Below are 27,990 nucleotides of genomic sequence, written 5' to 3'. Positions count from 1 at the left end.
GTGTGGTAATTCTCCTCTTTAGATGTTCTCTGGTATTGCATTACAAAGTCTTCAGGATGTCTACACTGGTAACACAGAGTCTGTGTCAACTCAAAATGTAAACAAACCACGGACCAATCAGAAGACAGCTGCTTTACTGATGGAGCTGTGCAGATGTGGTTTAGGTTTAAAAGAGAATATATAACGGGATGTGTTTTATCCCTACATTTAACATCAGCGGTCTAAATAATACAGTTAAAATGGCAATGTAGCGCCCCCTAGTGTTGGACAGCTTAGTTATATCTGCTAACTTGTATCTGCACTGTATAGTTCAGTGTTTCTCTCTGATGTTCACGCCTCGTTCAGCTCATGAAGGGATTCATTAGCTAATAATATCAGGTATTTTAACCAGGAAGGCACAGTTACACAGGGCAGGGGGTTCAGGACTGGAGCTGAACTCTGAACTAACTGCACTAGCAAACTTACAGAATCACGTCTGTCGAAATATGACGTCGATATCCAAGCCACAACATTCGGTCTGATATTTAACGCTTATGTTTATCTGTTCAAACGTCCGAGAGATGAACAGTTGTCCCCCTAACGGAGCTGCAGACAGCCGGACGACTGTTCATCTCTTCTCTAAAGGCCTGCATTGTTCACATTTGTGTTATTTAGCTGATGTTGTTTTCCTGCTATGATGAGAGTTTTTCCCCTCTTCATGCAACACAACGGGATCCTTTACCCACCCTGACGTGAGGAGCCGGTGGGCTTTTTGCTTTATATGTTTTGAGAGACTCTCCATAATAGTGAGAGGGGTCGTGTATGAGATAACTATGTCAGGAAAGCACAAATTTAGTAGCCTTCTGCTTCTACAGTTTAAGTGGGACCAGGAGTTCAGGGGAAACTGTACAAGGATCGCAGCCTAGGCCACAACAGAAAAATCATGTGCCTGGAACCCTGGGATATACCTTAAACAGCTCATAATTCATGGGTTCATCAGTTCTGTTCACTGAAGGACGTGACAGCTGACAGAGAAAACCAGCTTACACTCGGAGCTCCTGATACGGGCAACACGGCAGCCACAGAGCGACACACGACTTTAAAGGCCAAGCATGTTGGTCCACTCTGGTCATGTGATCAGTTGCCGCTAATTCTGATTGGTTAATCCCTGTACTCCAGCGCTGCACTCTTTAGCCACGCAGACACACGTCCCTCAATAACCTGCACAGAAAAAGCAAAGGAAAACAGAAGAGAGTGTTTGTTTATGTTTGTGTGGAAGCATGGGGGGAGAAAGAGAGAGAAAGAGAGAGAGAGAGAGAGAGAGAGAGAGGGAGAGGGAGAGAGAGAGAGGAAGAGAAAGAAAGGGGTAGAGAGAGAGAAGGAATGAGGGAGTGAAAGAGAGAGAGAGAGAGAGAGAGAGAGAGAGAGGGAGAGGGAGAGAGAGAGGAAGAGAAAGAAAGGGGTAGAGAGAGAGAAGGAATGAGGGAGTGAAAGAGAGAAAGAGAGAGAGAGAGAGAGAGAGAGAGAGAGGGAGGGAGAGGGAGAGAGAGAGAGGAAGAGAAAGAAAGGGGTAGAGAGAGAGAAGGAATGAGGGAGTGAAAGAGAGAGAGATAAGGAATGAGGGAGTGAGAAAGAGAGAGAATGAGGGAGTGAGAGAGAGAGAGAAAGAGAAGGAATGAGGGAGAGAGATAGAGAGAGAGAGAGAATGAGGGAGTGAGAGAAGAAAGGAGGGAGTGAGAGAGAGTGGAGTGGATGGTTTGAGTGGTTTGTGAAGTGCAGTATTACTTTAATCCATCTTTATTCCTCCACACTCCATCACTGATCCCCACACAATCCATATAAGTATCTCTCTCTCCCTTCCTTCGCTGCTCTCTCGCACTCTTACACTTCCCTCATTCTTACTCTCTCTCCAACTTTCTTTTTCTCTCTGTCTCTATCTCTTTATCTCTTTCCATCTCTCCACGCCTTCTCCCCCGTTCACTCTCTCTCCTATCCTGTGTCCTTGCACTGTTTTCTTTCTCTCCTTCCCTATCTCCTTGTATTTATCTCTCTGTTCTCTCTGTTTGTCTCTCTCTCTCTCTCACCTCTCTGGCCTGTTTCAGTGAGGTTCTGTCTGAGGGCCGTAATGAGTTCATGTCGGCGCAGTGGGCGGAGCCTTGAATGAGCACAGCTCTCTGTTTGTCCTCACCGGTACCGTTACGCACGACGCTCAGTGGCATCCATGGGTCAATGTCGCCTAAAACAAGGCAAAAAGTCAGTCAGTAGTACTGAAACTGTAGAACGGACTCAGTTTATATCACAATACCTACATTTAGAGTCGGTTATTCATTCAGCCTAATGAGAAACTGTAGAACGGACTCGGTTTATATCACAATACCTACATTTAGAGCCGGTTATTCATTCAGCCTAATGAGAAACTGTAGAACGGACTCGGTTTATATCACAATACCTACATTTAGAGTCGGTTATTCATTCAGCCTAATGAGAAACTGTAGAACGGACTCGGTTTATATCACAATACCTACATTTAGAGCCGGTTATTCATTCAGTCTAATGAGAAACTGTAGAACGGACTCGGTTTATATCACAATACCTACATTTAGAGTCGGTTATTCATTCTGTCTAATGAGAAACTGTAGAACGGACTCGGTTTATATCACAATACCTACATTTAGAGTCGGTTATTCATTCAGCCTAATGAGAAACTGTAGAACGGACTCGGTTTATATCACAATACCTACATTTAGAGCCGGTTATTCATTCAGTCTAATGAGAAATTGTAGAACGGACTCGGTTTATATCACAATACCTACATTTAGAGTCGGTTATTCATTCAGCCTAATGAGAAACTGTAGAACGGACTCGGTTTATATCACAATACCTACATTTAGAGTCGGTTATTCATTCAGTCTAATGAGAAACTGTAGAACGGACTCGGTTTATATCTCAATACCTACATTTAGAGTCGGTTATTCATTCAGTCTAATGAGAAACTGTAGAACAGACTCGGTTTATATCACAATACCTACATTTAGAGCCGGTTATTCATTCAGTCTAATGAGAAATTGTAGAACAGACTCGGTTTATATCACAATACCTACATTTAGACTCGGTTATTCATTCAGTCTAATGAGAAACTGTAGAACGGACTCAGTTTATATCACAATACCTACATTTAGAGCCGGTTATTCATTCAGCCTAATGAGAAACTGTAGAACAGACTCGGTTTATATCACAATACCTACATTTAGAGTCGGTTATTCATTCAGTCTAATGAGAAACTGTAGAACGGACTCGGTTTATATCACAATACCTACATTTAGAGCCGGTTATTCATTCAGCCTAATGAGAAACTGTAGAACGGACTCGGTTTATATCACAATACCTACATTTAGAGCTGGTTTTTCATTCAGCCTAATGAGAAACTGTAGAACGGACTCGGTTTATATCACAATACCTACATTTAGAGACGGTTATTCATTCAGTCTAATGAGAAACTGTAGAACAGACTCGGTTTATATCACAATACCTACATTTAGACTCGGTTATTCATTCAGTCTAATGAGAAACTGTAGAACGGACTCAGTTTATATCACAATACCTACATTTAGAGCCGGTTATTCATTCAGCCTAATGAGAAACTGTAGAACGGACTCGGTTTATATCACAATACCTACATTTAGAGTCGGTTATTCATTCAGTCTAATGAGAAACTGTAGAACGGACTCGGTTTATATCACAATACCTACATTTAGAGCCGGTTATTCATTCAGCCTAATGAGAAACTGTAGAACGGACTCGGTTTATATCACAATAGCTACATTTAGAGTCGGTTATTCATTCAGTCTAATGAGAAACTGTAGAACGGACTCGGTTTATATCACAATACCTACATTTAGAGCCGGTTATTCATTCAGCCTAATGAGAAACTGTAGAACGGACTCGGTTTATATCACAATACCTACATTTAGAGCCGGTTATTCATTCAGCCTAATGAGAAACTGTAGAACGGACTCGGTTTATATCACAATACCTACATTTAGAGTCGGTTATTCATTCAGTCTAATGAGAAACTGTAGAACGGACTCGGTTTATATCACAATACCTACATTTAGAGTCGGTTATTCATTCAGCCTAATGAGAAACTGTAGAACGGACTCGGTTTATATCACAATACCTACATTTAGAGCCGGTTATTCATTCAGTCTAATGAGAAACTGTAGAACAGACTCGGTTTATATCACAATACCTACATTTAGAGTCGGTTATTCATTCAGTCTAATGAGAAACTGTAGAACGGACTCGGTTTATATCACAATACCTACATTTAGAGTCGGTTATTCATTCAGCCTAATGAGAAACTGTAGAACGGACTCGGTTTATATCACAATACCTACATTTAGAGTCGGTTATTCATTCAGTCTAATGAGAAACTGTAGAACGGACTCGGTTTATATCACAATACCTACATTTAGAGTCAGTTATTCATTCAGCCTAATGAGAAACTGTAGAACAGACTCAGTTTATATCACAATACCTGCATTTAGAGTCGGTTATTCATTCAGTCTAATGAGAAACTGTAGAACGGACTCGGTTTATATCACAATACCTACATTTAGAGTCGGTTATTCATTCAGTCTAATGAGAAACTGTAGAACAGACTCGGTTTATATCACAATACCTACATTTAGAGTCGGTTATTCATTCAGTCTAATGAGAAACTGTAGAACAGACTCGGTTTATATCACAATACCTACATTTAGAGCCGGTTATTCATTCAGTCTAATGAGAAACTGTAGAACGGACTCGGTTTATATCACAATACCTACATTTAGAGTCGGTTATTCATTCAGTCTAATGAGAAACTGTAGAACGGACTCGGTTTATATCACAATACCTACATTTAGAGCCGGTTATTCATTCAGTCTAATGAGAAACTGTAGAACGGACTCGGTTTATATCACAATACCTACATTTAGAGTCGGTTATTCATTCAGTCTAATGAGAAACTGTAGAACGGACTCGGTTTATATCACAATACCTACATTTAGAGCCGGTTATTCATTCAGTCTAATGAGAAACTGTAGAACGGACTCGGTTTATATCACAATACCTACATTTAGAGTCGGTTATTCATTCAGCCTAATGAGAAACTGTAGAACGGACTCGGTTTATATCACAATACCTACATTTAGAGCCGGTTATTCATTCAGTCTAATGAGAAACTGTAGAACGGACTCGGTTTATATCACAATACCTACATTTAGAGTCGGTTATTCATTCAGTCTAATGAGAAACTGTAGAACGGACTCGGTTTATATCACAATACCTACATTTAGAGTCGGTTATTCATTCAGCCTAATGAGAAACTGTAGAACGGACTCGGTTTATATCACAATACCTACATTTAGAGTCGGTTATTCATTCAGCCTAATGAGAAACTGTAGAACAGACTCGGTTTATATCACAATACCTACATTTAGAGTCGGTTATTCATTCAGTCTAATGAGAAACTGTAGAACGGACTCGGTTTATATCACAATACCTACATTTAGAGTCGGTTATTCATTCAGTCTAATGAGAAACTGTAGAACGGACTCGGTTTATATCACAATACCTACATTTAGAGTCGGTTATTCATTCAGCCTAATGAGAAACTGTAGAACGGACTCGGTTTATATCACAATACCTACATTTAGAGCCGGTTATTCATTCAGTCTAATGAGAAACTGTAGAACGGACTCGGTTTATATCACAATACCTACATTTAGAGTCGGTTATTCATTCAGTCTAATGAGAAACTGTAGAACGGACTCGGTTTATATCACAATACCTACATTTAGAGTCGGTTATTCATTCAGCCTAATGAGAAACTGTAGAACGGACTCGGTTTATATCACAATACCTACATTTAGAGTCGGTTATTCATTCAGTCTAATGAGAAACTGTAGAACAGACTCGGTTTATATCACAATACCTACATTTAGAGTCGGTTATTCATTCAGCCTAATGAGAAACTGTAGAACAGACTCGGTTTATATCACAATACCTACATTTAGAGTCGGTTATTCATTCAGTCTAATGAGAAACTGTAGAACGGACTCGGTTTATATCACAATACCTACATTTAGAGTCGGTTATTCATTCAGTCTAATGAGAAACTGTAGAACGGACTCGGTTTATATCACAATACCTACATTTAGAGTCGGTTATTCATTCAGTCTAATGAGAAACTGTAGAACGGACTCGGTTTATATCACAATACCTACATTTAGAGTCGGTTATTCATTCAGCCTAATGAGAAACTGTAGAACAGACTCGGTTTATATCACAATACCTACATTTAGAGTCGGTTATTCATTCAGTCTAATGAGAAACTGTAGAACAGATGGATTCTCATGGATTCTCACCGTTGACGTAGAGGACTCGGTGGGTTTGTGGCTGGTCTCCTCCGTAGTACTGGTTGGTGAAGTCAATATTGGCGGACAGGGTGTACTGGGGGATGTTGAACAGCAGGGAGCACAACTGAGTCTGACTCTGCAGCGTCATCATGCGGGAGAATGGGCAGCTAGAATCTTCACATGTCTGATCTGTTTCAGAATAACACAAAACAGCGCAATATGAAATATGTTCTCATACATTCAACATATACTGAATAAGTCATAGTAGTTCATGAATAATTCAAAGTAGACACTATATAATTTGTAGCATGGACTGACTAATTTATTGTAGATACTGGATAAATCATAGCAGATATTAAATATTTAATTACAGATACTGAATGAGTTAGAGCAGTTAATGAATAATTCATAGTGGATACTAAATAATTTTATAGCAGACATGAAAACGTATAATAGATAATTAATTTATAGAAGTTGAATAATAATAATAATAATAATTAAATCATTAATAGCTGTTACTGAATAATTTATAGTAGTTACTGAATCATTTATATAAGTTATTGAATAATTCATAGTAGATACTGAGTAATTTATAGAAGCTATGGAATAATTCATAGTAGATATTAAATAATTCATAATAGATACTGAATAATTTTTAGAATGTATTGAATAATTAATAGCAGTTACTGAATAAGTTATAGTAGTTACTGAATAATTTATAGACGTTATTGAATAATTCATAATAGATACTGAATAATTCCTAGTAGATTCTGAAAAATTCATAGTAGATACTAAATAAATTATAGATGCTATTTAATAATTCATAGTATTTATTGAATAATTTGTAGTAGATACTGAATAAAAAGTGTTAATATAAATAAGACATATTAAGCTTCAGGCTCAACATGTTATTGTACACTACTGCTCAGAAATTGTGGATTTCTTGTCATTTTTACAATTTATTTTATTTTATATTTAATGATAACTTATTTAATGTTATTTTTAAAAATTACAAAGTATTCACAAAAATATTTTAGATGTTTTAATAAATATTTCAAGAATAGTGTGAAGAAGAAGTAAAATGATGAGTAATGCTCTGTACCTGAACAATCTCGATGATCTACAGTCACTGTAGAACCTTCCACAGCTCTGTTTATCATTCGGGACACATTTAACATTGACTTACGTTTATTTAGACTGATGATGTGAAACCTGTCGAGTTCTATACGTTTATGTGAACCCAAACTGGGTTTTATTATTGAAAGCATTCTTTTGAACAGCGATGGACAAAAGTTCAAAAGCACTCACAGAAGCCAAACTCAGTGCAGGTCTGGTAGAACCACTGTCTGTACCCGAAGCTCTCATCGGTGGTCTTATTCAACCATTGGAGGGTCTTCACCCAAGAAACTTCCAGACACGACTCCTTTTCCATAGAGCGATAGGTCTACAGACGTGATCATACAGGTGTTAGGAAAGTGTGAGGATCTACATGGAGCTGCCACTTTATCACCTTTATTTACTTCACTTCCATATTTAACTGTAAATCGTATGAAGGCCTCAACAACTAAATCTAATCTCAGTGAGTCTCGCTTCACCTTCATTCCAGCTTCCACTCTTTTCAGGAGCCTCACTTCACCTCAGCTCCTCAAAGAATCTGCAGACAGTCCTCCAAAGTTCAGTCTTAGAAGCTGGTTGTTGATTTTCTGAAGTAATCAAACCCATTCAGTGGTGCTGAGGTCTGGACTCTGGGGTGGTCAGTCCATCATCCAGCTTCTTTGTTTGATGTGTCCGTCTCCTTTTCTCAGTGAGGTTCTTCTTGATCAGCTACACATCCTTTCAGACCCACAGCACTGAGTGCTCTTCTCACAGTGGAAGGATGGACAGAAACACCTGTGGATGTTTTCAGATCTGAAGCAGCTTGATCTTCTCCTCTCTCTCAGAGATGAAAGCTTTCAGTGCTGTTTATCTGATGGGGGCAGTCTTGGTGTCTACCAGATCTTCCAGGTGGTTGTTAGGAGCCACATTTTCTCTGGAGCTTGTAATCAGTTTTTTATCTTCAGTTTTGCAAACTCCTGACTTTATCCTTCCTTATGAAAGTGGATTGTCTTATTGATAGTGAAAATAAGAGAACACACATCTGCACGTTGTAATGCACAATTACTGCTTAATTAAATAATGAAACTGAAATTAATCTATTGAGGAAAAACTAAATATAAGATTATGCAAAATCATATTTTGTCATTTGTACAGACGCTGTGCACTAAAATGTGCAGGAAATGCCATATTTTGCTGTTTCCCTGTGTATTTAGAATATTTTAGCTTATTTTCTTGCAACAAAACATGTAAATTGATCAGGGTACATGACTGTATAACTTCAATTATTTTCTCTCACTGAAATACTTCCAGGGTGTTTTGACAGAAAATAAGAAGTGTGTGCGTTCAGCCATCATTAATTCATGAGTCAAGGTCGCCACCTGGTGGTCATACTGAATTTTGCAAGCCCCCCCCCCCAGAACACATACTCTGCCTCATAAAGGCGGTCATTTATAACAGCCCTTAATTAACGAATAACCTTCTAAACAGCTGAAGATGAGCAATACAGAACTGTTCCTTGGCTCAACAAACTCCTCAGTTACAGATTTAATTAACAGGTGTTTGTGTCCCAGTTGATTACATTACATGGCAACATCTATCAGCATTACTGGATCAACCCAACTGAGCATGCTTTTCAACTGACAAAGCTATATTTACACGGGAGAGCTTTCAACAGGGAATCCCACCAGTTTTTCAAAGATTCTAGGTAATTCAGTAGTGGTTCAGAGAGATTCAGAGCGGTTTGGTGTGAAATGGTTCAGATGTCTTTACAGTGGTGGTGATGGGAACCAGGGGTCACCATGACTACAACACAGACATAGACATTTTACTATCCAGAACCACCAGTGAACCTACATGAGTCTTCTGAGTTTATATGGGATGTTGATGATGGAAAATAGTGGAAAATCTGGAATAATAAGTTTTCTTTGGGGACTATTTTGCCTCACAGCGCCCTGCATATGATGTATCCCTCCACCATGAATGGATTTTAAGGCCAAATCTATCATAAAACAGTGTCTCAGACGTCAGGCAGTGAAGTCATAACCATTCCATGTAGGAACTTTCTGTGAGGGAGCTTTTAGAGGTGGACGTCTGGTTCCTATCACCACCACTATGAACAGGTCTGACTCAGTAAGTTTCTCTAGAACAGAACGTTTCACAGCAAACCACTCTGAACGACTTCTCAGATTAATATCATTATAATAATTATATACATTTGTAAAACTGGTGGGATTCCCCTTTAATATAAGGTTTATTATTAAAGCCTGTACCTCTGCGAGTTTGACCAGTCTGTGATAGGCCTCCTCTCCCTCTGACTGAGCTTCGGTCATAATGTCACAGAGGCGGGTGATGGTCAGCGGTCCGACCTCCTCATTGTACTGGACGGTTCCCATGAAGATGTCAGCCACGTTCTGCAGGAGCTCCGCCTGGTCCTCGGGGCTCTTTGGTGTTTCACAGCAGCAGAAGTCCTTCCCCACCCGAGTCTCATTGCCCCCTAGCAGAGCAGCTTCCAGCGACGTGAAGGACTCCCGAACAGCCTTGAGGCACTGAATGTTTCATTATAAGAAATATTATAAAATATAATGAAATATAATGACAGTAGAAGGGTTAGTGACAAAATAAAGTAAATTCAAAATGAAAATTTTACAAGTTATAGATCTGAAAACTAGTAAAATAAAATTAAAAGAATATTATGAAGGATACTGAATGATTTTTTTGTATCAACTGGAATGTATTTTTAATGGTTTCATCGCTTACATAACAACACAAATTCATTTTTAACAGGATCATCAATTTTCCCTCCTAAAATATAAAATATATCAGCGGAACAACCACCAAATTCATTTAAAAAATCTTTCAAACTTACAAATCAAACTTATTTACAATCACTAAATAAAAATACGAACTAGTCCTGGTACCTCTCCTTCGACAACATACACTTTCAGATATATATTCTGTTATTTTAACACTTTGGTATCTTTCAAAATTAAATCTGAATTTTTTTTTTTTGTTGTTCAGGTAAGTTTTTTTTCATTTTTCAAGGTACAAACATTGTAAATGTTCCCTCAAAGCTCCAACAGTGGTTTTATGGTCTGATTGTGAACCTTAAATGAGTTTCTCAAGGTGAAAAGTTCATATTTTTGACAGACCAGATTGTGACCAGAAGGTCGTCGGCTTGATCCCCAGAGCCGACAGAACCTGACTGAGGTGTCTGCTCCCTGGGTGCTGCGGATAGGGCTGCCCACCGCTGTGGACAAGTGTGCTCACTGCCCACTAGTGTGTATATAGTGTTTCACTGCATGGATGAGGAGGTGAAATGTTCCCTTTGTGGGATTAATACAGCTCTCTTAATATTAGTCTGTGCATTCAGTCATCATGAATTTAGAAGTCAAGGTCGCCACCTGGTGGTCATACTGAATTTTGTGAACGTCAGAGCCCCCCAGAACACTCTGTCTCATAAAGACCAACATCATTTATAACGGCCCTTAATTAACGAATAAATTCACTAACTGGCTGAAGATGAGCAAAAGAGAACTGTTCCCAGCCCAAAAAACTCCTGTTACTTCTTTATTTCTGAGAGTGTTGAATATTTTGCTTGATAATAGATTTTCTTGCACCTAGGAATACTTTTTGGCTTTGGCCAATGAGGTCTGTGGTATGTTTCTTGAGAGGGACGCTATTAAGGACCTCCATCGTAATATAACGGAGTGGAAAGTGACCATTTGTGAACCTTTAAATTTACTGTACTGTGTTACAGTCTTGTTCAATTCTTCCACCACGTTTCTGTTGTTTGTCTACATTGAAACCAAAACAGTGAGAAATGCAGAACGAAATCTATTCATACAGAATAGAAATTCAATGGAAATGCAATAAAGTAACTACACTATTAATCATGTAGTTATGTCATAACGTTTGGACCAGTATGACAAAACCACAATAACAACTCATTTATCTAAAAATATTGGAATAAATGCCAGAAGTGAAGGTGTCTAGATACTTCTAGACATCCGGTGTACAATCTGGAATGTTCTTACCCTTTCAGATCCGCCCACATTCTCATCCCCAAGACTGCGTCCAACTATCTGCAAACAGGAATTAGATGGTCAGCTGCTGCCACTGTGATAATGGTGTGTTAATCAGAGGGTTAAACAGCCGTGAGCGCAGATGCAGCACAAAACGCGCCTTAATGCGACTGAAATGTGCACCTGAACTTAATTTCGATTTTCTTAAAGGGCCAATATTGTACAGTTTTCTTGTTTGAGCTCTAATTCGTTGCTCTCTCTCTCTTTGGAATTAAACAGGCTGTTTGTTCAACAATCAGTCTGAGGTGAAACACTCCTCATAACTTCAATGTGAGGGGCGGGGCTAAACTTCTGGAGGCTAAATAGGTGGATGTATGTAAATATGTTGGTGACATCACACAACGTATTCAAAATGAGCATAGTTTACGTATATGGACTGTATGGACTGGCGGAGTGAAAGGTACATCTTGAAACTTTGGTGTTTACACTCAGAAAAATGAGTTTTTCTGTGAAGTTGGCCATTCACTTGTGAGGAGGAGGGTCTAAAAGGGGTGGTGTAACACATGGGAAGTCTGAGACAGAAACTAAAAGTTCAGTGATGACCAATAAACTAAATTCTGCTTAATTTTATCCGCTGATCTGGTGAAACTGATGGTTTGAAAGTATGTCGTTCAGTCTGATCTCATAGTGTGCTATTGCCATTTTGATGGATGGTTTCATGGAACTTGTTTTATGAAGCTTGCAACTGTTGTGACTGAGTTTCACATGAGTTGCTGGATGCTTTACATTAAGCAACCCAACTGCAATTTAGTCTCATGCTGGTTTCAAGCAACAAAAGTTGCGTGAGAATTCCACAGTGCCTAATAGCCAATGGAATGTTAAGTTCAGAGACATTGTGGGGGTATACTGCGGTTGCAACAAGGCGCATTTAGCCCACATATATCGCATTTAGGCACTGTTTTGTACATAAAACAAACGATGCAGTACATTGAGACCAGAAAGTTGCCAACTCACAGACCCTCAATATCAGCAGATGGATGGTCACATGTTTACTGTAATCCTACCAAGTTATAAGCAGAGAAATCCAGTTTGGCCTGGACTGGGGCGGAGGACGCCACTGCACCATAAACAAGGTGTGGAAACTGCAACATAAGCACAACATCAGTGACAAACAGCTACACCAATGCAGTAGCACAGCTCATAGAAATGCTAATGCTGCTAACAGTGCATGAAAGGGTAGCAGCTAACATCAATTAGCATAGCTATACCATGATAATGAGTCCCTAAACACTGGCTTTGATTCATCGCTGGAGCCTAAAGGACCCTCAGAAATGGGAGCATATTAGCACACAAAAATATATCCCTGCTGTTGGAACAAAACCTCGCATCTCCATGTTGTAGTTTTTCAGTTTTTGACATAATTTGAAAATACCCACAGTCCTTTATACTGTGTGTACATTCCATGACGAATGGACCAAAAGAAATGACCTAAAATTACTTGCAAAAACTTCTGGTTCCATTGACTTACATTAAAAGTGGAGTATGGTTTTACCTTCTCCTGTAAAGTTACAATTTTGGAGATACGAGGTTTTGATCCGACAATAACGATAAGTATATGTTTTATTGTTTATACCTATATATATATATATATATATATATATATATATATATATGACATTTCTGAAATGTATTTTTAGTACATATGCAAATATTTTAAATTGGCCCAATAAATATACATCGTGCTGTAAAAGTTCATTGTTGTATTTGTTCCTTTTAATAGCTGAAATGTTTCCTGTGTAGTTTTGCTTTATATATATATATATATTTGCATTTAATACTGAAGTCTATTCTTTAGAAAACTTCTTTAGAATTTATTTCATATGATTAGTTATTGTTTAATTGTGTTGGCATTTATTAAATTACTTAAATTAAATTTAATAAAATAATTCCTCTTCATGCTTTCACATAAAATGAAAGGGATTGATTGTTTAGGGCCTCTAATGTTCAGAACCAATCTTGGGCTCATGGCTGAGAATGAAAACCATTACAGACCAGTTCACAGTGAATGAAAGCCATTAGTGAGCAGTCAGTGTGGTGTCATTTACATTATGTTAATGAGCACATTTCAGTCACTGCACTGGAGAGAATCCTTTCCTATTCCTATTTTTTGGTGTTTTACTGAAAAAGCAGTCGCTCTTTTCACAATAAAAGTTCCTAAATGGTTCTAGGCTTGGATTTACGATTCTAGGCAACACCTTAAATGGATCTAAAATCTTATTTATCTAGCAACATTGATGGAAAGATATAGCATTTGTTTGGGTTTACAAGCCAAAACAAAGCATTAAAAAGTTTGTTTCTGTGCGTTTAAGATTGCTATATGTAAATCAGCTGTGTTCTGATTGGCTGCCATGCTACATTTACAAAGAAATACTCCTTTAGAGAGTAGACTAAATAGACTAAACTCCTGTAGACTAAATAGGCGGACGTGTATTAATCTGTTGGTATTTGTGACACCACAAAAAAAAAAATCTGTTTTTGCAGTTTAGCTTACATGTATAGACTGTACGGTCCAGGAGTTAATGATACATTTTTAACTTTATTAATGTTCACATACTAAATGAAACACTTTTATTTTAAGTTAAGTTAGGAGAAAAGTGGCTTTCCATGATATGGGACCTTTAAGGGGTCTTAAAGGCAGGCGACCAGACGTATTATGTGGAAGTTCTTTAAACTTGAAAAATGGTTGCACATCTCATTTACAATAGTTCTTAAAAATATCCTTTGAAAGGTTCTTTAGGGAACCAAAAGAACCCCCCTTTTTTTGAGAAGAGCACAAAATAAAGAGACCTGCACACCTTTCCCCTGAACCATGCAGAGAGCGCTCCAGCATATGAACCTCCGAAACTGATCCAGACGTTCCTGCAGGTGAGGTTGTACTTCTGGCTGATGTGCTGGCGGAAAGCAGCCAGATCAGCGAGTCTGAGTGAGAATGTGAAGAGACACAGTTCAGACTGGGATCAGGAGACGCCTGAGGAACAGTGTTTGTTGGGTGTGCACTCACGCCTCCTGGCTAGAGAGATGCTGAAGGTCCTGGGTCCCCAGGCTGATGATGCTCTGGCCATAGAAACGGTGCTCCAGAGCCACCAGCAGAGCCCCGTGCTCCCCTGCCATGGATACATGGTGACCTGAGAAACATCAGAATCTGAGTTACACTCAGGTGGGGCCAAGACTGAAGTTTGGTGTCTGAAGTTTACTTTTCTATCCAGCATTTAAGTGGCTGAATGACACACTGTTATCTATAAATATGGACTGATGTACAGACATAATTCAGACCTCATGCAGCTACTATTGTTTTTAGCTACGCTAATGTAGTTTGTCAGTTGATTTTTTATATACGTAACATATATTTTGTAATGAATTACAATACAGTATAGAGCAAAGTGCACTTATATTTATTGTTTTCAAAAGTGTTCACATGCAATTCCAGCAATTTAGTAAACATTTATCAGTAATACTGGCTGGTAAACAACCACACTAAAAAGAACATTAAGAACTACCAACCAAACAACACCAGGAACTACCAAACTACACCAAGAACTACCAGCAAAACAACACCAGGAACTACCAAACTACACTAAGAACTACCAACAAAACAACACCAGGAACTACCAACAAAACAACACCAGGAACTACCAACCAAACAATGCCAGGAACTACCAACCAAACAACACCAGAAACTACCAAACTACACTGAGAACTACCAACAAAACAACACCAAGAACTACCAACCAAACAACACCAGGAACTACCGAATCATACCAAGAACTACCAACCAAACAACACCAGGAACTACTGAATCATACCAAGAACTACCAACCAAACAACACCAGGAACTACCGAATCATATCAAAAACTCCAACCAAACAACACCAGGAACTACCGAATCATATCAAAAACTCCAACCAAACAACACCAGGAACTACCGAATCATATCAAAAACTCCAACCAAACAACACCAGGAACTACCGAATCATACCAACAACTACCAACCAAACAAGACCAGGAACTACTAAATCATACCAATAACTACCCCCCCCCCCCACACACACACATTTTTTAAGCCGCTTCTCCCTCAAGGTCCAATAACTACCAGGAACTACTAAATCATACCAATAACTACCAACTAAACAACACCAGGAACTGTCAAACCACACCAAGAACTACCAACCAAACAAAATCAGGAACTACCAAACATAGCAAAACTACCAAACAATACGGAAATTACCAAACCATACCAAGGACAACCAAACCATAACACATACTAACAAACTACAACAAAACTGCCAAACCACAACAAAACTACCAAACCATACCAATAACCACTAAATAACAAAAAACGATCATACCACACCAAGGACAACAAAACCATACCAAGAACTTCCAAACCATATGACAACTCACAAACTCACATCAACGCAAACCACACTAAAACTACCAAGCTAAACCCAAACTCCCAAACCATCATTTGCTAGTTTTGGGTTAGGTTTCTGGTTCAGGGTGTTAGTTTAGAGCGTAGGGCTCTGGATTAGGGTTTAGAGTTAAGGGTTCTGATGTAGGTTTTAGGGTTTAGAGATGGGGAGCAGGTTCAATGTCAATACGTACGGCTCTCTGCGGCTCTGAAGCTCACTGTTCTTTTGATGAACTTATTGTTTTATGGTCTAAAACAGAAACTGCAGGCCACATACAGTTTGGTGTACATTTATAACATACAGATATCTCCATTAAAGCACAGATGCCCCCAAAATGTAATGCACGCTGTACAGATGTGAGACAATAGAATACCCCAAGGCCCAATTTGACTAGATAATCCCACACAGTCACACGGCTCTGATCATTGTACTGAGTAGAAAGAGAATGAATACCAGCCAGCACGCTGAATTTCGAGAGAAGACCTTCTCCTCCGATGTAGAGGAACACTGGTCCATGAGGACGTTTCCAGTGTGCTTCATTCACAAAGAATCTCTGGGACATAAAGGAAGAGGAGGACAGTAGAAGTCTGGTGGGTGTCTTTTATCTGAACAGCTGTGATTATAAACTCTTGTGTGATATATGTGCTGTTTTTTTATTTTTGTGACAATGAGAAGATGCACAAACACAGGAATTGCAGTTACAGTGCTTAGATATACAGATGATTCTACTGAACTGGTTCAAAGACATTTGGGACTTTCTTTTTCTGTAGGATCTATACCTTAATCATGTTCATTTTATTAAAACGCATAAGTGAGCACTCCGTTCTGTCACCACCAAAACAATCACAACACTATCCAAACTTTACCAAATGTTTCGGAAGTGACAATTTTAGTGCAGGTTGAGCAGAGCTGAATAATGCAGCTAGTACAGGACTAATAAACACAGCTGTGAACATCTGTGCACACATAAAATCATCATATTTTTCATTAAAACACTAAAAATATTTAACTACAGAAAATCTTAGTTTCGCTAGTGACAATCCTTAATGTTCCACAGTGATTTTCAGGCTTCATACTGTTCACCGTGTGGCCATGAGGGACAGGGATGCAGCCTCACTGCCTGCTCTAAAATAAGGCTCTGCCCACTGACTAAAACTCTGTGTAGTTTGGTAGTGACATGAAAATGTTCAACAGCCTTTTTTATTTTTCAAATTTCAAAATTAAACTCATTATAAATCTTAATCTTTCACCGTCACTGTTAAAGAAATGAAAAGATATTAAAAACAATGGAAAAAAACTGTTTTATTATCAGAAATGTAAATTTAAAGGTTAGGGTTTGGGACAGACACCTCCCAGTAGAAAATACCCAATAAATCAGAAGCCACTAATAGGCGGACTGCGGTCTGAGTCCAGACCCAGGCGCTGTCCTATGAGGACCTGTACCTATAACAGATAAACTATGGAGAATTATTTCATTTCGACGGGTTGGTCCTGTTTTAATCTGCGTAGATTTTCTAAACGGTACCGGTTTAGCAGCCCGGGAGACTCACAGAACACATGCGTTGTAAATATCACACATGACGCTACTCAACCAGTCAGATATGTGTATTACAACGAGCACTGACACTCAACAGAGAACTAGTAGAGAGGAGAATTTCCACTTTGTAATGTCTTCAGGGTTTCTCAAACACTAGAGGGCGCTCCCGGGGGAGTCCAAAATGAATGGGTTAAGATGGAGCATTTGAGTAAAATCAAAGTTTATAAATGCTTAATTGTTTTGAATATAAAACTTTTTCCGAACACAGAACAGCATAAAACATTTTAACACTGCTGTTATATTTTTAAGAGCTTTTAAACTCGAGTTAGGAGTTTAAAACAGTACGTCCATGACGCAAACAGCCAATTAGCTGCTCCGCTCGCCCATCAATCATCGCGCTCTCGCAGTAAAGCTAGCGTCCTGTTGCCCGAAACCCGTTTGCTGTAGAATAAAGGAAACATACAGGTGAGTTTTCTCTGCTGCTTTAGTGAAATACATCCTCCTACTTTCTAAAATGTAAGGAAAGTTCTGGGCGAGTGATTAGAAACTATTTTAACTGTTCGTTTTTAGCCATTGAGCTCCATTCACTCCCATTCATTGAGGACTCAATCACGGACGCCCTCTGTTGAATAGCAGTCCTATTTTTGATATAACAGGGGAAATAGGAAGCAGCCAGGCTCCTCATAAACCGGCTCTGGAGTCGAATGAGTGACGCACACACAGGGGAGGGACGAGGCGAGAAATAGCAGTCAGAAAAGAAAGTAAGCCAGAGGGAAGTTATTTTACATGGCGGCTCTGAAAAGAGAAAACTGACAATAAATATTATTGAAATATCATGAATTATACTTTATTTGATCTGATATTCAGTTGTTGACTGTATAAGATGTTTATATACCTACCAGGCTACTCCAGTAAACAGTATATAGCACTGAATCATGATGCAAGTTAGACATTATGATGTTCCAGACTTTCTCTTGGGGATATTTTCTCTAACTGGACCTCATTGAACTTTATTATATAAAGACCCTTGCTATAAATGTTGATTTTACATATATTTAGCTTCTTACTATCTCTATTAGTGCCTTGGGTTTAAATAGACCAGCAGATAATCTTTATAAATATCTAAAGTCTCAATACTGTATTAATTTTTTAAATATGTTTTTTATTTCGGCAGTTTGAACTAATTCAGTGGAATGTCTGTATAAACGATAACACACAGAATATGTTCTAAATATACAATGTTTTAAACTGGAGGGAAGAAGAGGGGCGGCAGATTTCACCACAGAAATGCAGATAAACTATAAAGCCCCTAAGGTGACCAAGTCTGCCTTTGAAGAGTATTTTTAATAAGATGTGGCCACAAATTATTACATTAATGCTACAAATTCATACACTGAGGCCGCTAGTTTAGTCGCTCATAACTCATGGCCTCAGTATAGTAATTTATGGCCTCAATATACTAATTTGTAGAACATATTAACTTGTGGCCTCAATATATGAATTTGTGACCTCAATGTATTAATGTGTGGCCTCAATATACTAATTTTTGTAACATATTCATTTGTGACCTTAATATACTAACTTGTGGCCTCAATATACGAATTTGTGGAACATATTAACTTGTGGCCTCAATATATTAATTTGTGGTCTCAATATATTAACTTGTGGCCTCAATATACTCATTTGTGGAACATATTAACTTGTGGCCTCAATATATTAATTTGTGGTCTCAATATATTAACTTGTGGCCTCAATATATTAACGTGTAACATATTAATTTGTGACCTTAATATATTAACCTGTGGCCTCAATATACCAAATTTGTGGAGCATATTAACTTGTGGCCTATTTAATATATAAATATAAGAATTTGTGACCTGAATATATTAAGTTGTGGAATCTATATATTAAATTGTGGCCTCACTATACAAATTTTTGACCTCAATATAATAACTTGTAGCCACACCTTATTAAAAAATAATCACCATATCACCCTAGAAGCTCCACATAAACACCAGTTAAAAGAGAATTAAGAAGCTGAGTTGCGGATGAACGCTGTTGACCAATTAAAGGCTTTGATCACACAGCAGGGAAAAGTGGCCCAAATCTGATCTTCTTCTTCATGTGTGACACAGATGTGTGTCTGTGTGTCAGTGTGAACAGATAAACACACTGAATCAGACATTTTCATTTCCGAACTGAGATGCTTTCATATGTGGTACTGAAATCCGATACGTATCTGCGGCAATGCGACTCTGTCTGAATAGTGACTTTTACGTCAGTCCAGCTTGACATTTGTCAACAGAATATTAGAAGAAACTCGTCCAAACTCGTCAGAAATCAAAGAGATTTTGAAAAGAATGGCCTAATTCTGAAATCAAAGTTTAAAGAATCCGAGGACACAAACCAAAGTAGTGACTGTGCCCTTTTTACGGCTCAAACACAGTCTGGGTGATGAGCCCAGCTGTCAGTCAGTGAAGCGTCATGATGGCTCCTGAGATGCTGGTGAAGATGAAGCTGAACCTCTGGGAGCGACTGGCGTTCGTTGGCAGTCATGATTGTTTACCTCTGGATGAGCATTGATCTTTTGAGCATCCGGGTCAGTTTAGGAGCTGATCTGTTCAGACTGATGCCACATACAGATCACATTTAAAGACAAAGCCAAACAAAAACCAGCTTTGGTGAGAAAATCAGATTTGGGCCGCTTTTGCCTGCAGTGTGAACGTAGCCAAAGCGTCCTGCTGTGTTTGAGATCTCCTACCTGAGAGAAGGTTTTGGTATTTTTGCGGTTAAAATGCTGCAGTGGTTGCTGTATGAGGCCCTCGAGCAGCTGCATTGCGCTGACTCCGTGCATCGCCGCCTGCCCCTGGGCCTTCTGCTCCTGTGCCTCACGCACACGCGCTTTAATCTTCCACAGCACACGCCCTGAAAAGTGCAGATTAATCTTTGAAATGTCATGATTGGCATGTATATATATAGTCATGTGCAAATGTCTGTGCACCCCGGTCTATGTTTATTACAGTTGACTAACACTATCACTAAAACAGAAATGAGCAGTGAAACTCACTACCTGTACTGAAATAAAGATGACACTGGGAAAGAGTGCTTATATCAACAGAAGGGGCCACTGTGCCGACGGACTGTCAGTGATATATGATCCCAAACAGGCTTGCTTTGAGGAGAAACGCTTGGTGTGTTGAAAGTGTCCAGTGAGACGCGGAGTCTGTTTCTGTCAAAGGCTTCACTTTTTTTTAATGCTTTATGCAGCACATCTGCACTTATGTTTATTAAAACTCAACACATCCTGACACTACACCGTTTTATTTCTTATTAGTTACATTTCACATTGATTATAAAATCCTATTACTGACCTATAAAGCTCTAAACGTACTCGCCCCTCAGTACCTGCGTGAACTTCTCTCCCACTATGAACCATCACGCCTACTTAGATCACAAGGTGCTGGCTTACTATTAGTGCCTAGAATTAATAAAGTTACATCAGGCCTTCTCATACAAAGCCCCCCAGCTCTGGAATAATCTTCCTCTTAATGTTCGGGACTCAGACTCAGCCTCAGTCTTTAGGTCTAGGCTAAAAACTTACTTGTGTAGTTGAACCTTTTGTAACTAGTCTTCCCACTGCTGCTCTGTTAACACTGTAATCTGTGATCAGTCACTCTTTACAGAACTGACTGTCTGTTTCTCTTTCCTTTCTTTGATCAGCTGCCCATCCTGTGCGTCTGATGCTGTGCCACTAACCGGCCTTCTGGACCAGCTTGACCACCATTGAGCTTCTTGCTGTACAACGCTGTGCAGTCTTCACCCTCAGATGCTGCTGCTGCCGCTGCTAATCATAAACTAATCTGATTAACCACTGCCCCACCTGTTTTTCCCACTTGGTACTATAATACTTTATACTAACAATGTTTGCTATCCGGTGTCGACCAGAGGAGGATGGGTTCCCCTTCTGAGTCTTGGTTCCTCTGAAGGTTTCTTCCTCCTGCTCTCACTGGCGACGCTCATGGGGGGATTTTCATTTCTTTTCTTTCTGTAATGCTGATTGTTCTGTAAAGCTGCTTTGTGACAACACCTGCTGTAAAAAGCTCTATATGAATAAACTTTGCTTACTGTTTCTATTAGAGCTCTGCGATACGCCGTCCATATCTGCCCATTACCACATTTCTGTTTCACTAAAATATATTTAATAAAAATTGAGTGTTTAGTTTGTAGTCTGTTTGTATTTTAATTGTATTCCGTGTTCATTACTGATGGTAACTGAAAGAATTTGATGAATGTACATATTTTGAATGTGTGCCTCAGCTCTACACAAATGAAACGTTTATCAGCTTCAATTATGTAAGATAATTACACATAGTAATTATGTTAGTGTAACATATTTCATTCAAATGGAGCCAATCTACACAATTGAGGCAAATAAATCTAAATAACCTTTAGGCAACCTTTTTTCCAGTATATATTTATGATATTTTATTCACCTTATTAATGGTAACTTATTAACATTATTTTTAAATATTTTTAATCATTTCTTAATTACTTTTTAATAAGTTATGTTTTTCTAATTACTACATAGCATTAATAATGCTAATTTGTTTTTCAACAAGTTGGCATTGTAGACGGACTTATTAATAGTATTAATGCTACAATGCTAACTATATTAATGCTAAGCTAACTTATAAATGCCATTAATGCTAACTTCACTAATGCTAACCTACTGGCTTCAATGATATCAATGAGATCTATTCATTTTATTAATGCTAATCTATAAACTTCATTAATACTAACCTATTGATTATATTCATTTTGACCTATAAACATCATTTATGATTACTTCACTAATGCTGGCCTATCGGCTTAATTACCCTGCTACCCTTTTAACTTAAAGCTAATTCACGGACTTCATTAATCCTAGGCCAGTTGGAGGCTCCTTAAATAAAGCACTCACCTTTAGGCTTCTATCAGGCATTAATAAGGTATAAGATCTGAGTTTAAACTGTGAATCATCGCTTTTGCAGTGACATAATATGCTCCAACATTACGCTTACCTCCATCTTATGGTGCAAACTGATTAAACAACAAAACCCATTTAGACTCATTTAATCTGTTTACTTGATTGGTACCATTTTATTGCGTCTCAGCCCACAACTTCTTCAGCTCAGTAAAAGATACTCAGTAAAAATGAGTCCTGGTAAAATACAATGTATAAAAGTAGAAATGTTCTTTTAGTATTTCTACTAAAGCACTTTCGAATGTACTTAAATATAAAAAGTAAAAGTAATGTGAATTACTGCAGTTCGACTGTTTTGTTTCATATTTTCTCTGAGGAGGCCTGTAGGAACAGCTAACTTACCTAACATGAATTACATTTACATTTATGGCATTTAGCTGACGCTCTTATCCAGAGCAACTTACAATGTGATCATTTTACACAAGTAGGCGAAGGTGGTGTTAGGAGTCTTGCCCAAGGACTCTTATTGGTATAGTGTAGGGTGTTTACCCAGGTGGGGGACTGAACCCCAGTCTACAGTGTAGAAGGCAGAGGTGTTACCCACTACACTAACCAACTATTACCCATATTAATGTAATTAGTTAGATAACTCACAGTACTTTAAATTTTGATACTCAAGTACTTTTATACTTTAGATCAAGCATACACTGAAGTATTTCTAAAAATCAGAACGCTAGGCATATTTGTGGGCAAAAATGTTGGACTATTGCTTCAAACTTGGCAATTAAAACATTAATATATGGACATGGAATATATTTACACGATATTAATATTAAAGTATGCATTTTAAAGTAAAGTTCTAAGCAAGTCTTTGTTTTTAAATTAAGCAAATAATCAGTCTTACCTGAAGAGGTGAAGTCGATAAGCAGGATCATCATCAGCCACCGACTCAGCGCCATGATTACTGACAGATACTTACTGCTGAACACAGATTTAGATGCTCCGTCTTCGTTTCTGGTTGACAAAAGACGTGTTCCCGAGTTAAACCGTGTCTGAATCAGTGCTATTTATGGTCAGCTTTCTCTGTGCACATCTGCATTAGCTTCCTTAAACAGTCGAATCAGCCAGTATTGATAACATAAAACCAGGCTGCTCAAATAACCATACGACACTGACGCTGTGGTTCATGTTACACATTACATATGATTCACTCACAAACACCAGGCAAAGCTGAATTTCAGCTGCTCAGCCATAATTCACACCACAGGACCTGACCACCTTTTTTACACTCACTGTCCATTTTATCAGCTCTGCTATCAGCTTTTATTAATTCAAGGCTGGACACTGTAATGTCCTGCTGTCTGGACGTCCCAGCAAAAGCCTCAACAAGCTTCAGCTGGTCCAGAACGCTGCAGCCAGAGTCTCACAAGAACCAGAAAGTTTGACCAGGTCAGCCCAGTTTTATCAGCCCTGCACTGGTTACCAGTTAAATTTCACACTGATTATAAAATTCTATTACTGACCTATAAAGCTCTAAACGGACTCGCCCCTCAGTACCTGAGTGACCTTCTCTCCCACTATGAACCATCACGCCTACTTAGATCACAAGGCGCTGCTCACTACTGGTACCTAGAACCAATAAAGCTCCATCAGGGGGCGGAGCTTCTCATACAGAGCCCCCCAGCTCTGGAATAATCTTCCTGCTAATGTTCGGGAATCAGACACAGCCTCAGTCTTTAGGTCTAGGCTAAAAACTTATTTGTACAGTCAAGCATTTGGTGATTAGTCTTCCCTGTCAGGTCTTGACCTGCTGGAGTCTCCACTGCTCTGTTTTTACAATTTGTTTACATTTTAAAATAAAACACTACGTTTTTCTAACAGTTACACCTTCTTGAGCCTAAACTTAGCAATATTGGTTTTTAAATCAATCATATAGAATTCCAAGCACCACAGAAGAGCTCGTCCTCACAGTCACGTGTAAAGGCAGAGAGAAGAAAACAAACGGCAAATAAATATTATTAAATATATAATGAAAGTTCCCCAGGAGTCGTGTCACTGGTGTTACTGCATAACAAAAAAAACTATTTCAACTAAGTCACACCGATGACATCACTCGACTTATTACCTATTGTCTGATAGGAGTCTGTAGGAGTAACACACCTGACCAGGCCACAACTCTTGGCTTCATCCGCGTACATTTTTCTCGCAGTCAGAGCCAATTCATTCACCAAGCTGACAGCAAAAAAAACAACAAGAGGAAAAGTCAGAGAGCTGTATTCCTTTATTTACTCATTTTAGACGGCAAGTAACGACCCTCGCCTTTGACTGCCGATCACTTTCGGAAGACGCCGCAAAGTTCCAACATCTGCTGCCAAGCCGATGTCTAGCTCCTAAACATAACATGAGGCTAATTTCTGATGTAGATGTTATAAATTTGAATAAACGTTTATCCAAACGTAAACAACTATGAATAATTGTGGGTCGCTTTGGGTTGCTTTGCCTTTCACATATACAGAATGGCTCACATGCGCCCCCTTGTAGTCAAATTCTTGTGCAATGCACTCCCAGAGGTTATAAAGACAATTTGAAAAAGGCTTTGGAGGTTTTTTTTTTCCATTTAATGTTGACTGGAATGTTTTTTTGAAGAAACAGTTAATCACGATTAGGAAATACCAAAGAAAAAGTACACAATGGCTCAGCAACAGCTAACAGACTACCAGCTGATGATATGTGCTTAGTAAGACCGCTCAATGGTACGCCGCTTTAGTGGGTGAGTTTGACATTCCTGCTCCGGTCCTTCATCAGTGATCACAGGATGCTGCTGACCGGATGTTTTTGGTTTAGTATTTATATGACCAAATATAAATGCTCCTATACAGTCAGTAGAGCTGCTAAAATAGACTATGAGTGTAGAAACAAGGAGGTGGACTTAATGAAGTGGCCAGTTGGTGTACACAAGTATGATGATATGTCAGAGATGCAGGACAGTGCAGTAAAGTTCTTCATACCTTCACTTGAAACCAGGCGTCCTGCGTGCAGAGACGTATATCACAGGCAGTGATCAGATCCACTCCTGTCAGAGGAAAACACACACTGAGTTTTCTATAAACATAAACAACACTTCAGACATGAATACATTTTAGAGGAATTGTATTTTGCTGTTATTTGAAAAGACCCATATCTTAGATTCTTACAGTATTTTAGTTTTTCCCTGAGATACGTGGCTTAAAACATAATTTATTTATTCCACATGACCATTTACAACCTCTCTTTATTCCTTAGAGTCAAACAGGCTGTCTTTTCACTGTGCCTTTAAGACTGATATATGTAAATGAGCTTTGTTCTGATTTGTTTCCTATTTGATAGTCTGAAAAATGTCAGCATGAGTGGGTGGAGCTAAAATGCAATAGGCTGAACAAGCAAACAGACGTAAAACATTACGCAAATTAATGTTTTTGTGACATCACAACAGTTTTTTGGAAATGAGAGGTTTCTGCAGCTTAACTTCTCCACACACAGAGCGGGGAGTGAACAGTTAGATCCTTTACAAATGTTTATATTCAATTTCCCTCTGGGATCAATAAAGTATTCTGATTCTGATATACCTCTGCTTTATTTAAAACAAAAAAATAGTGAAGACAGTTCTGTTTTCCGTGATATGGTCCCTTTAAAACAGTACAGACAAACTGAAATCAGAGATTGGGAAAGTGGTGAGAGCTCCGGAATGACCTTCTCCACAGCGGATCATCTGCCTCCATCTTGCCCTATCCACTGCCTCCTCTACTTTCACACCAACCATCTCCATGTCCACCTTCACTACATCCATAAACCTTCTCTGAGGTCTACCTCTTCTCCTTCTACCCGGCAGCTCCATCTCCAACATTCTTTGCCCAGTATATCCACTATTCCTCCTCAACACATGTCCAAACCATCTCAACCTGGCCTCTCTGGCTTTATCTCCAAACTGCTCCACCTTCACCGTCCCTCTGATCTGCTCATTTCTAATCTTCTTCATATAGCAGCGCTGAAGATACTAAACAGAGTTAATGCTAATTTAACCAGTGCTTCAGCACAAACCTTTAAACTGTTCTTCCACAATGACCACAGTTAAACTAACAGAGAGACGCAGTCAGACGAAAATAATAAACTATGCATTATTACCTTAACTTCTGTGGTTTTACCTTTTTTTTAGACAAGGTCTTAGATGAGACGTTAGCTCTGTGGCTAACTGCAGCTAAAGTTCACTCCACTGTCACCAGTGAGCTACATGTTAACCCTACAGATCACTGTGCTGTGACGAGTAGTTTACTGTCTGATAAAATCTGCCTACTTTTGTGGTTGCATTGTTTACAGATGGTGAGCTAGCCAACTTGCTAACTTGTATGTTAGCTCCCTGGCTAACTGCAGCTGCACACTTTCACCTCACTATCGCCATTCACACTTCACATCAGTGTACAACACGCCTCGTGATAACTGAACACGATTATATTAAAATAAAATTGAAATGATTTTGATTTTGTTTTCTCCTGTGTCAGGACTATTTATGGTTAGCAAGATAGCAAGCTAGCTGCATTTTTTTCTTTTTTTTGCCAGTTTCCAGTCCAGACTCTATCACACCCTTTTCACAAAGTGACACAAACTGTAAATGTCTAGTGTGACTGTATGTTAGTTGCTGTGCCACATGATGATGCAGTAAGCTAACCTTTTCAATGGCCGAGAAGGTGTCCTGGCCTGAGACAATGATCTGACGAAGTTTCCACGATATCCTGGCAGTGTCATCTCCTTCAGGCCGCAGTAAACCTCCGACCACATCCATAAAGTCAATTTGCACACAGAGTTTGGTTCGGTTTGGCCTCAGATACCAGATGACCACTGAAATGAATTAATGGAACATTTCAGCAGCCCCCTGGGTTACCATAACAACAGTTGAGCAACACCTTCACAACTGCCTAGTAGTATATTAGCAACTGTCTAGGATACCCCAGCAACTGTCTAGTAACACCTTAATAATCACCAAGGATACCATAGAATAACCAAACCAGCTGCCTAGTAGCACCTTAGCAACCACTAGGGATACCGCAGCAACTGCCTAGCAACTCCTAGGCAACCACCAGGGATACCACAGCCAGTGTGTGAAATATACCCTGGTTATCAGGGGGTCCCATGTTGTCTGGCTACTCCAGCGTTGTCTGCAGTCCAACTCATAGCACCATAGCGGCACTGATGCTTTGATGACAGTTCTAGTGCGGCTCTGCGCTCTTCCTCACATTAACTGAGATCTTCTTCGTCTCCTCTTCTGTCTTCAGTGTGAGAAATGAGGAACTGTCACACTATAAAGTTTGTTGAGGTATCCCAGCCATAGTTGCAGTTTCTAAGCTATGACGGACCAACTGGGTGAGCCAGTCTGCTACTGCGCTAAACTAAGGCAGAGCAGTGCTGCAGCTCTGGTTAGTCAAAAACACCAAAGACAGAAGTTGCTGATTGTGGGTGATGCAGCTAAACAATGAGCTTCACTGAATCTGTA

At 39.0% G+C, this 27,990-nt stretch overlaps 1 protein-coding gene across 1 annotated transcript; it reads right to left on the bottom strand.

Moving 5' to 3' along the window:
- Nucleotides 1-849: 849 nt before the first annotated feature.
- Nucleotides 850-27,282, bottom strand: LOC108443089 (serine protease 16). Its single transcript, XM_037530915.1, has 15 exons — nucleotides 27,169-27,282; nucleotides 24,786-24,856; nucleotides 24,627-24,698; nucleotides 23,371-23,480; nucleotides 20,265-20,428; nucleotides 16,420-16,519; nucleotides 14,559-14,682; nucleotides 14,353-14,476; nucleotides 12,562-12,639; nucleotides 11,510-11,557; nucleotides 9,746-10,021; nucleotides 7,689-7,824; nucleotides 6,390-6,569; nucleotides 2,064-2,215; nucleotides 850-1,200 (listed from the first exon to the last, which is right to left on the bottom strand). The coding sequence occupies exons 1-15, from the start codon at nucleotides 27,280-27,282 to the stop codon at nucleotides 1,141-1,143; spliced, it is 1,809 nt and encodes a 602-aa protein (XP_037386812.1). The 3' UTR covers nucleotides 850-1,140.
- Nucleotides 27,283-27,990: the final 708 nt, after the last annotated feature.

Source organism: Pygocentrus nattereri, chromosome 19 (genome assembly GCF_015220715.1).
Source record: "Pygocentrus nattereri isolate fPygNat1 chromosome 19, fPygNat1.pri, whole genome shotgun sequence".
Classification (NCBI taxonomy): domain Eukaryota; kingdom Metazoa; phylum Chordata; class Actinopteri; order Characiformes; family Serrasalmidae; genus Pygocentrus; species Pygocentrus nattereri.
This window is presented reverse-complemented; position numbering and strand designations above follow the sequence as displayed.

Coding starts and splice junctions, on each gene's coding strand:
- LOC108443089 (XM_037530915.1), bottom strand. CDS start 27,282: ATGGATGTGGTCGGAGGTTTACTGCGGCCTGAAGGAGATGACACTGCC. Junction 24,857..27,168: donor CCTTCTCGGCCATTGAAAAG/GTTAGCTTACTG, acceptor TGTTATGTTTAG/GAGCTAGACATCGGCTTGGC. Junction 10,022..11,509: donor ATGTGGGCGGATCTGAAAGG/GTAAGAACATTC, acceptor TGAAACATTCAG/TGCCTCAAGGCTGTTCGGGA.